An 11,128-nucleotide genomic window follows, 5' to 3' on the forward strand; every position below is an offset into this window, starting at 1 on the left:
GAAATATAGCTGACTTGAAATAAGAGATGAAATCTTGAGGGTTGCAGCTTGCTAAACAAGGTAAGTCTGCCCGATTTGGTGTAAAATTTCAGTCCCTCGGAGGAGAGAGGATTCTCAGCACTGCATACAAGCCTGCGCTTGCCAAGCCATTGCCTAACAATGCAATGCAGGCCTTATCAAATATGTACGGCCTACAAAGCTTGTGCTGTCCTGATCCCTCGCAAGTGGTCTGGTCCGAGTAGTAATTTTTAAATTGCTTTGCTTTCTGGAAGTGACAGGGGATGAGATATCAAAAAAGGGATGATGGAGAGGGATGAGGGAGAAAAGGCAAGAGAGCAGTAAAGGCAAGCTTCCAGAGCAAAGGGCTGAAGAAAGCACATGGAAGATCCCAGCCAGCCCTGTAAACTATGTCAGAACCCCTCTGCAGCGTGCACACTCCTTACAGTTCGACAGTATTATGAGCAGAGCTGGAAACTATCCCAGTGCGTAGGAAGGATGAGATGGTAGTAAGAGACCAGCTTGCCTAATGAGATGTTCAGTGACCTCAAGCACAAGGAACTGGTTTTGCAGGGTTGCTCTGTAAATCATATCAACAAAATTAAAAAAGAACAAAACCTGTCTTTGTCCTTCCCTCCCCCACTCTTTGTTTTTTGTTACTGAGTTGTTTCACTGACACAGCTGATAGTGTAGGCCTACAAATAACTGCATCAGCACAACTCAAGGAGTTGAGCTAGGAGGTGAGGATCTCACATGCCTCTGGAGATGGCACATTTAAAATGTGTTCAGGAAGGACATCAATCTTCCCATCCGAGATGGGAGAAGATGGGCTAGGCAGTGGTGATCTGAAATAGCCTGTGAGGTAGTACAGATCATGAGCTGAATGTGCATCAGCAGTGGGACACTTCCACAAAAAAGACAGATGTTTGGGCACGTAGAGACAGGGATCAATTCTGGCACATCCCATAACCTTTCCAATTGATTTAGCATTGGTAAAGTGAATATGAGACTTAGCAGTGGACCCAAATTTCAAGAAAAATGTAAACCAGCTAGGGGAGATTCAGAAAACTACAGGAAAGATGGATGTGTGAAATGAACTGTGGGGAACGATTAAAAAGAATTGGTGTTCTTTAGTCTTGTGAATGCTGAAGAGATACAAGAAAATTTCCAGCTTTGCGGTGTTGTTGGTGGTGTTTGTTCGTTTGTTTGGTTTCCTATATATTCCTTGGGAATCCAATCTTTTGTCAACGTACTCTAGGAAGAGGAGAAAGAGTACAGAGCTGAACCTGCATCACGTAGCAATCTAGCCTTGTGTTTCCAGCGGTAAGGACGACAGTGCCGGAGGATATTGCCTGAGGAGAGTTGTGAAAGCTGCTGTCACTAGAGGTTTAAAAACAGGCTCAGCAGGCATCCATCAGTGGTGGTTCAGGTATGGCAGCCCTGCCTGTGAGCCTCTGGGATCCAGGCAAGCAGCCGGGCCGTGGGAAGCACTGAAAATCTGGCTGTGCCTCGCTGTGCTGGGCTGTCGCCAGTGTTGCCTTTCACCACGTTTCTGCAGGGTCACCACCGCCGCAACTGAGCATTTTATTTTACTGGCGGGGATTTAAGGTTTTCTTTTCGATTAGTAGCAGCCCCTAGTTCATCCTCGCGACCTGAACTGACAGATGGTGATCACTCATAGCAGTGCCATGCCGGTAAGGAGAGAGCAGCCTCTCCACAGCCATCTCTGCTCAACCCCCTGCTCCCCCAGCCTCCTCAGCCGCACCCCGCTGCGCTTCCACTCGCCCCAGCCCCCGAGGGGGCGCCCACGGCACCGAACGCCCCTCGCCGCCTCAGCCCGCGCGGGTTGGGTACCGGCCCTAACGGCCGCCCAGCGGGCGGGGCGGGGGCGGTGCCAGGCGGTGCCGGCCGCTGCCAGGCGCGGAGCGGCCCCGCAGAGCGGCGGCTGGGGCTGGGGCTGGGGCTCGGGCGCTGCCCTCGACATGGCGGCGGGCGGCAGCAGCGGGGCGGGGGAGCAGCGTCCGTACGAGCTGGTGGTGTTCGGCGCCAGCGGCTTCACCGGGCAGTTCGTGGTGGAGGAGGTGGCGCGGGCGGCCAGCGGCGGGGAGCTGCGCGGCGCCCTGCGCTGGGCCGTGGCCGGGCGGAGCCGCACCAAGCTGCAGGAGGTGCTGGAGCAGGCGGCCGAGAGGCTGGGTACGCGCCGCGGCTCGGCTCGGCTCGGCTCGGGGCGGGGGGCGGGCGGCGGCGGCGGCTCCTCCGCTGGGAGCAGCCGAGGGGCTCGGGGAGGGCCCCGGGGCCGCGGTGCCGGCGGTGACGGCCTCTCCGGTGCGCAGGGAAGGCGGCGCTGGGGCCGGAGGTCGGCGTGCTGCTGTGCGATGTGGGCGACCCGGGCTCGCTGGCCGCCATGGCGAGGCAGACGCGGCTGGTGCTCAACTGCGTGGGCCCGGTGAGTGCTCCCCCGCCGCGTCTCCTCGCCCCTTTTTTTTAAAGATCTGGGTTGGAAGGGAAGGCCGAGGAGCTCTGTGCCGAGGCCCTGGCCGACGATGGTTCCGGCTCGTTCAGAGCAGATCAAAGTACGCGAGCTGGAAGTTAGATCATGGCAAGGCCTGCGGAGTTAGTTAAGCAGAGAATATGCAGGTAATGCAAATGCAAAAAGCATACATTGAGATAAGAAGATATTAAACCAGCTTTGACGATCTTATCTTTGGAGAGAGGTACGGTGGAGTGGTTTGTGCAGCAATCTCCTTTATCAGTGATGAAGTTTGCTCTGCTGCGCCGGCCCTAACCTCCCCCCAGAAGGCAAGACTATTGCATTTGCCCCACTTAGAAAAATCAATAGCTATTAAGCGCTTCCTTATCTGGTAGATACACACTAGATGAAGCAGGTTGGGTGAGTTGTGTGGGGGGGTTTATTTTGTTACGTGTGCTGTTTTTTTCCTTCTACAGTATAGATTTTTTGGAGAGCCTGTCGTGAAAGCTTGCGTTGAAAACGGTGCGAGCTGCATTGACATCAGTGGAGAGCCCCAGGTACATGACATCTGAAAAATGCTACCTTACCTTAAGAGAGCCTTAGGCTCTCTTAAACTACTTGGTTAAGAAGTTTTATGTTTCTGCTAGCGTTTTTGAACATGCAGACAAGTTCTGCCTCCTGATGTGCAGTTTGAAGATGCGTTAACTTTAGGATGTGTGAACGTGTAGTATTTGTATAGTTTTCTCACCCTTAGACAAGAGCCCCCCAGGTTCTTTCTGGAAGTCCAACATTTTTAATTTCTCTTTAAGTCTCAGTTGTGATTCCAAGTAGGAATTTTGGATAGATCATTTTTTATTTTTTTCCCACTGCTGTGACATTTTCATACCATAAAAGACAAATGATACACATCTGCCTTAAAGATGTATGTAAGTAATTTATATAATAAATATAATGTGACATAAATATAACTAATTAGTGATATATAAGTTATTAGTGATATAACTATAACTAATTTTAAGTATGTAGGCTGCTATGATTTGAGAATAAAGCACTGATGGTTAATATTGGACATTGTCAGATATGGGATCTGCTTAAAGTATCTGTTCTGATTGTGTTTTAGTTTCTGGAAGGAATGTACCTGAAATACAATGAAAAAGCCGCTGAGAAGGGAGTGTATGTCATTGGAAGCTGTGGCTTTGACTCTATACCAGCTGATATGGGAGTACTGTACACCAGAGACAAGTTGAAAGGTGACTTTCTTAACATGGCTTTATGCTGAAAAAGACACACAGATTATGCTTTTCATCTGTTTTCCTAAAACAAATGCTTGTGGCAAGCTTTCTTCAATTTGTCTTTTTGTCTGCCTTTACCAGCTAACTAATTTCAACCAAATCTGGTAGACAGATACAAAAGAAAATCTAAATCACGTTCCATTAGATTCAAGCAAATTGTTGTTCAGGTAGAGGTGAGATTCAAGGTGATGCTGTTCACTGAGAGGTTTGTTTGTTGCAAGTGGACTGCTCAGCCAGTGTGTGGGCATCCGTGGGCAAGCTGCAGCATACTTCTCTTGTGCAGTGAGAGTATTGTACGGAAGAGATGGTGGGGACAGGATGGCTGTAGGGAAGGGACTGCAAATCAGTGGATGATCAGGTTTCATAGGTTTTGTTTCTCCGCCTCCAGTACTGAGCAGCTGTTGTACAGACCTAAGTAGGTAGTGTCTTACAGTGCCTTTTATGTCAAGAGCAGCTGGACAGTAACTCAGAGAATATATAAATATAAATAATTATTTGAGAAAATTATTAATAAATATTATTAATAATTAATATTATTAATATTTTATTTTTATTATCACTTTATTAATAATTAATAAATAATTATTAATAAATATTTGAGAAAAGATGTAAAATGATTTAATTCTCTGCAAGGAGTTCTTGATCCTAATCCCACACAAGGATACTTTGTTCATCAATTCTGACTTTGTAACTGGAAGGGCCAGTAAGAGAATCCAAATGTTTTGCCTCTAATATTCTATTAAAATTGCTATTACGTGCTTGATATTGGAACATGTCATCAACTTTCAGTTTAATAAAACTAAATCTATAAAAGGATCTGATTAGAGAGAGAGAGGAGGAGAGGCATGAAAATGAGTATCTGGTTGTTCATAAGCTTATAATTTGATGTCTGATACTTGTTTTGAATAAAGATGTCTTTTATCTCTTCCTATTTTGACTTTCTGGTATTATCACCTGTCTATCCAGTTGCTCGTTATGTTTAAATCTGCCCTTACAGGAACAGTTTATAAGCTCAGAAGGAACTGAGCAAAGTGAAACAAAGCAGAATTTGGAGTTGTTTTCTTTTGCTGTTCACCACAACTAAGCAACCTTTGTTTTAGAATATGTTGAGTGTTTCTGCTCTTTCTTTTTTATTTATTTTTATTTGTTTTGTAATAAGAGCTACCAAGCTCTCTTAATTCATCTATGTTTCACAGCCGATGTTGTCCTTTATCTCAAAACTTTAGGGAAATCTAAATATGGCTTTTAATATTCTTTTCCTCTTTTGATTTATTATTTACATTATCTTATTAACTAGATAAAACAACTGTAGCATTTAATGACTCAAGATAAGTTTAATGACCGTTACTGAAGTACTTTATGTATGAAATTATTATTTGCTAACAAAAAAAAGCTCCAGATCTTAATCTTAGTTTACTTTACTTTGAGATAAAGATGTGTCTCTGTCCTGTCTGCTAGCGATGTCAGTAGTCTGCCATTTGAGGCTGCCAGAGTGTCCTCTGGCTATGTGAACTAACCTGAGTGTATATCCCAAGTAATTAAATGTTTTCTCCTCTTTTCAAGGTACCTTAACTGCTGTCGAAAGTTTCCTGAATGTGAAATCTGGACCTGAGGTTAGTTGCTTTATACTGTCATGGGAACTTGTGATCACATCAGCGTAGCCTGTTTGAGTAACTGTTGTTACGTTAATGCAGAACAAGCTGTGCCAGTGCCTTCACAACGAGTCTGTATTCTTTAGAAGCTAATATATAGTATATAATATAATATTTTATTCTTTAGAAGCTAATAAAGTATCCCAAGGATACTTACCCTTTTGTAAGGTTTGCTTGCATGGGCTGACATAAAATTTGTTGTATTAAGCAGTTTCAAGAAATACTTAGATTTTGCAGTTTTCTCGTGTACTCTACTACTTTGGCAGTTTTCTTGTGTACTCATACACAAACTGTAGTGGATATGTAAGTGTGTTGCCGGTAATCCTAATATTTTGGCTGTTTTTTTGTTGCTATTTGTTGGGGTTGTTTTGAGATACTTGATAGTGCATGTAATCAGAATACCTTTGTGTAATAATTTTGTAATGTAATAATTCCGAAGTCATCGTTAAATATTTAAAGCCTTAACTGCATTAATTATTGTTTCATGGTATTTTACCAGGGTGCTTGTATACACGATGGGACTTGGAAGTCTGCTGTTTATGGCCTCGCAGATCAAGACAACCTGAAGAAGCTTCGAAAAAAGATAGGATATGCCCCTGTTCCTGTAGTTGGTGCAAAACTTAAAAGAAGGTATAAAAAGCTTAAAATGTGAAACAAGCTGTTTTCTAACAGTTCCAGGATTTATTTTATAGAATGTTAGCATATTATTAAATGCTAAAAATATGCATTTAAGACTTCAGGAAAATCTACACATACACACACTTGTCTGGTAAAATTGAAGATATGTTCATATTTCACTGAAAAATAACATGTTAGCATTTACCATGTCTCTCAGTGTGTTCTAAAAGACTTAGTGGCATGGCAAACTTTTATTTCAGAAGTGATGAATGTAGAATGGAAAAAACAAATATGAGAATATTATTTTGATTATCATATTTATCCTGACCATAGTTCATGGAATTTCTAGTTGAGTCAAGGATAAATTTGAATTACTGAATTAGTTTCAGTGAAAAGAGATAATGTCATAAAAATGCTTGAAAGAAAGACAGTATTGATAGCACTGCTATGATCGATTTCTTTGTTTGCATGAAGTTTTGAATGTTTTTTTTTGTTTTTTTTTTTTTTGTGAATGTTTTTTCCATTTGCAGAGGATTTGTGTTCTACAGTCAGGAATTCAAACAGTATGCTATTCCATTCATGGGATCTGATGTTTCTGTCGTGAAACGGTCTCAGCGCTATTTGCACACGCAACTGCAGGAAACACCAGTAAGTCACTGCTACTAGTGTAGTATGTCTTTATTTTAATTTGCAGCAAATCCCTCCTATATGTAATAATAGTTCTTTATGTAGATCTGTGTTCCAGGGTTTCTGCAGTTATATAAATAATAATGAGCTTTTGCTTGTGTAAAGAAAGAGGCTTGTTCTCTTGATTATCTTTTGGAAGCTGCTTGACCTTATGTGGTCCAGGTTCTTCTGCATGCCCAGGCCTGTTTCATACTGTGTGATATCCTGCCTGATGAGCTTGCTTTCTGCTGCTAGAAAGAATAGTTCTGAGAGTCTTTTGTAGGGTTTTTATGCTGTCTGATTTCTGGGTATGTGTTTGTAAGAAATTTTGGGTTTGGCTTTGGGTTACAGAAGTGTTTGAAAAGTGGGCTTCATGCTTTTAGCAAACTGTAAAGGTGTTTAGTTTTGTACCTGTGCAGAGGCTTTTTTGTTATATCAACGAAGATTTTAAAGACATCATAAATGTAGTCTATGTAACAATAGACAGGTTGGTGTCGTACTAAACTTTGTCATAGATAAATTATATGCTGCTCATTTGTATTTGGAAACTTCTTTTATGCTTCAGTCTTTGGGGTACAGAGCGAAGGCAACATGAAGTGTGTTGGTGGTGAGAAGGATATATAGTTCTTGTTTTCCATGGTTCCCTGAGAGGAGACCAGCACTAACAGTTCATATAACAGCTGTGCAGAATCGCTGGCATCAGTTAGGGTTGAAGGAGACAATGCTCTAAAAATATACTTGGAACTATTAATGAGAAGGTTTTGTTGTTGCTATTCCAGAATTGTAATGCAAGGCCTTGGTTTCTCTTAAATTAAAACACAGAAAGAAGGAAAGGAGTATCTTGGGAAAGAAGCCTGAAATCAAATACCAGAAAACAACTTTTAAGTTTTCCACTGTTGTTTACCATACTCTCTCCATCTCCATTCCATAGTTACATTGCTTTCTCGTAATGAATTATAAAGTCAAGTGTTATTCAAGGAGTTGTTTAAACAGCTGAGTTCTAAAGTCTACTGCAAATAGCTCTATGTTGTATTAAAAACTTGCATCCTGCATTTTTAAAAATGAATCTACAAGAAAATTTTGATATAAATTCTACCACTGAAAATATGTTTTTGTCGTAGGTACAGTATGGTGCTTATGTGAATATAGGTGGTCTTGGCTCTGTTGTGAAGCTGATGATTGCAGGCATTTTATTTCTTCTTCTTGTGAAATTTAGCTTTGGAAGAAAACTTCTGACAAAAGTAAGTGTTCAAAACACAAAAGAATTAAGTGCTTGGAGGCTTTTTTACTTTACGTTAACGTGAGTTGTTTGTGTTGTTTTCCTTTTCCCTCTCATTATATAGTATCCAGAATTTTTCTCTGCTGGACGTTTCACAAAGAAAGGACCAACCCAGAAACAGGTAACTGACTGCTTTCCATTCTAGTTATTGAAGAAGTTTGTTGGGGTAATGGTAGAATTTTAAACTGTGGTCTACCACTTAGTCTCCAAGAAATAAATCATTTTTAAATGCACACTGTGTATACCTGTGAATATTTTAAGTAATGATGCCGTCTGTTATTAAGTCATCAAAAGTATGTGGAACTGATACAAGAAAAAGTGGATCATATTTCTAGGTCTGATGTATTCACATGAATGGCTTACAACATAGATGTCAAGGGTGATGATAGATGCAGTAGCAAAAACTCAAGCCCAAACACAGTGAAAGAATAACCGGACTTTAGGGCTGTAACTAACTGTTCCAGTAAAGTTAAATGATTATGTAACTGGGATTGTACCTTTTAAGCAATGACTCAGAATTACTGCCTTCATGTTTAGATGTATCACAGCATTTGGCGTAATACTTGCATTTACTACTTCTGTTTGTCTAAAGAAGTGAGTTACTGTTTTGGTGACCACGCTTCATGTCTTGTCCACTACAGATGGATGAAACCTCCTTCACAATGACCTTTTTTGGCGAGGGTTACAGTGAGGGGCAGAATCCAGAGAACGGCAAACCAAATGTAAAGATTTGCACTCAAGTGAAAGGACCGGGTACGTATGTTAGCAGCTAACTGCAGCACATTTCCTACCCTGATACATGGTTATGGTTCCACTACCATCTACTAAATCCGCAGCCTTTACGGACTATTATCTCAGGTACTAGCATGCATTGTAACCTGCTTTTTGAACAGTTTTGTAGACGGCAAGAATGTACATTCAGAAGGGAGTTAATGAACTGTTGCTACTTTAAATAACAATATACGTAGCCAGATACTGACAGCATCACATCAAAAAGTCTTTTAAGCACAGATGGGCAAAGCTCTTGCTATAGTGAAGAGCTTGTTGTCACTTAGCGGTGATAACTCACAGTTGTTCTGTGGTTATAGGCTTATATTTGAGGCAGATCTCTGTTCACCTTAGTTCTTAAGGACTTTTATCTATTTAGGATGATAACCAGTTTAAAAAAAAAAAAAAAAAAGCTAATCTTAAATGGGGATAGCTTTTTGTTTGTTTGATTATTCTTCATCATGACGTAAAAAAGATTAAAATTAGAAATGTGAATTTTGTGTTTCAACACCCTGTACGTTTGGTTTTCATCAGAACCAGGCTATGTTGCAACTCCAATTGCGATGGTTCAAGCAGCCTTATCTCTTCTGGAAGATACAACTTATCTGCCTAAACAGTGAGTATTTTCCTATGCAGAACATACTGATTTCCATTACAGCTATTGTATGCATGTTTCTCTTTGAAAATACAGATTCTCTATAAACCTGTCAATTGCTTTCTTACCTCACTCAAATGGCAGTGCTATTAAACATGATCCTTGTTATGCAAGGGAGATAGTTTACCATGATAAAGTCACTTACTCTTCATCTGCCTTTCAACTTGAAAGGATGTAATTACAGGTTTTAGTTATGTTTTTGCAGTATCCACTGCACCAGTATCTATATTTTCAGCTATGGAAAAATTTCCATTGAGTTCGCTACATGCAGAAATGAGCCAGCTTGCTCACATGCTCCATCTGGCACAAAGTGGCTTTTTCTTTTCTAGCTAGGGAAACATATTTTTGACTTCAGATAAAGACAGTATTTGGTCACTGTACCACTAATGTTTTTCTCTTTTAATTCTTGTTAACAGAGGTGGTGTGTATTCTCCAGGAGCTGCTTTCTCTAAAACAAACCTGATTGAGCGCCTCAACAGTCGTGGTGTTGAGTTCTCTGTCATTAGCCAGCCTGAAGTCTGACATCAAGACATAACTGTATGAACTAACATCTTACCTGTGTCTAATTCCAATAAAGTTCATTTGGCTGTAGAAGCCTGATCATAAAAGTTTCATTGTGCTGTTGTTTACAGCAGAAAAAATAAGCTAAAAAGTATAATAACGTATGCTATAGTGAAAAAAAAAAACAACACAGGATACTGATTTTAATTCATGAATGTATTAAATCAGTAATTTATTGGGTACTAGTTCTAGAACATTGTTTAATCTCTTTCACCTTAAGTAGGAGAACAGCAGCCTAAATTTTCAGTTACTACATAATTCAATCTGCAATTAACCACAACCTTCTCACCGCAACTATTTGAAGCAGGCAGGCCCTGGATACCAAGTGCCTTAGCAGACAAAACCACTAGTTATTCCTCATGCCTGTTTGGGATAGGCATGGTTACCTTTTGGTGTTCTTATTTTTAAAGGCTTAGTACCCATAGTCAAATCAGAGTAGTTTTTTTTTTTTTTTTCTTAAGGTTTAAGGAGTAGTTTTGTCTTTTTGGTGGGTTATTATGAAGATCAGTTGACTGTACTTAAGTAGACCCATAGTGTTGACTTTCAGTCCTACCAGCTTGCCTGTAGCGAGGCATACTAAAAAAGAGAAAACCCATAGTGTAATATAGAGCTAGCTGAAGACCAGTTGCCATTTCATCCTTTCAACTGAGAACAAGTCATTCTAGTATAATACGTGCAGTACACAAAGCAGTGTCAAAAACAATGCATTTACAAAGTGACTAAGTAGCAGCCTTGTCAGTATAGTAATTGTAGGAAGTTAAACTACTTCTAAACTGTTGAAACAAATGCCATATTTGTTTGTAAATATTAAGTTACCTTTCAGGAGTCTCTGTGGTTGAATGATAATACATCTAGCAAACGTGTTGTTTTGTTTTGTTTTTTTTTTTCTAATACATCTGCATTTAGTAATATAACAGCTTTTTTTTCCCACCGTTACAGCTTGCTGAGATCAGAGCATTGCTACAGATGAACATAGTATTTCTGAAAAACTTCATTTCTTGTCTTAGTGTGAAACAGATTTGTAATGAGTGATTTTTAGAGGCTGATATCATAAACAAAAGCTGAGGGAATGGGTATAACATTTGCTTTAAACTATGGTGTATATAAAATGCTTGTGATAGAACTTACAAACTGAAAACTCACTTTGCACTTCGATGCCTTCCTTGGAGG

General features: G+C 40.5%; 1 protein-coding gene across 1 annotated transcript; it reads left to right on the forward strand.

The window, feature by feature from the left end:
- Positions 1–1,940: 1,940 nt before the first annotated feature.
- SCCPDH (saccharopine dehydrogenase (putative)) lies at positions 1,941–11,123 on the forward strand. The gene is made up of 12 exons (XM_082755802.1): positions 1,941–2,190; positions 2,331–2,443; positions 2,944–3,024; positions 3,588–3,717; positions 5,323–5,372; positions 5,911–6,041; positions 6,560–6,677; positions 7,817–7,936; positions 8,039–8,095; positions 8,616–8,727; positions 9,277–9,358; positions 9,814–11,123. The coding sequence occupies exons 1-12, from the start codon at positions 1,980–1,982 to the stop codon at positions 9,917–9,919; spliced, it is 1,311 nt and encodes a 436-aa protein (XP_082611928.1). The 5' UTR covers positions 1,941–1,979; the 3' UTR covers positions 9,920–11,123.
- Positions 11,124–11,128: the final 5 nt, after the last annotated feature.

Source organism: Aythya marila, assembly GCF_965140915.1.
Source record: "Aythya marila genome assembly, chromosome: 3".
NCBI lineage: Eukaryota > Metazoa > Chordata > Aves > Anseriformes > Anatidae > Aythya > Aythya marila.

What these genes read in the sequence shown, in the direction of transcription:
- SCCPDH (XM_082755802.1), top strand. Translation starts at nt 1,980, where the DNA reads ATGGCGGCGGGCGGCAGCAGCGGGGCGGGGGAGCAGCGTCCGTACGAG. An exon ending in GGTGCAAAACTTAAAAGAAG is followed by an intron (nt 6,042 to 6,559) that starts GTATAAAAAGCT and finishes TTCCATTTGCAG; the next exon opens with AGGATTTGTGTTCTACAGTC. An exon ending in GAAGAAAACTTCTGACAAAA is followed by an intron (nt 7,937 to 8,038) that starts GTAAGTGTTCAA and finishes CTCATTATATAG; the next exon opens with TATCCAGAATTTTTCTCTGC.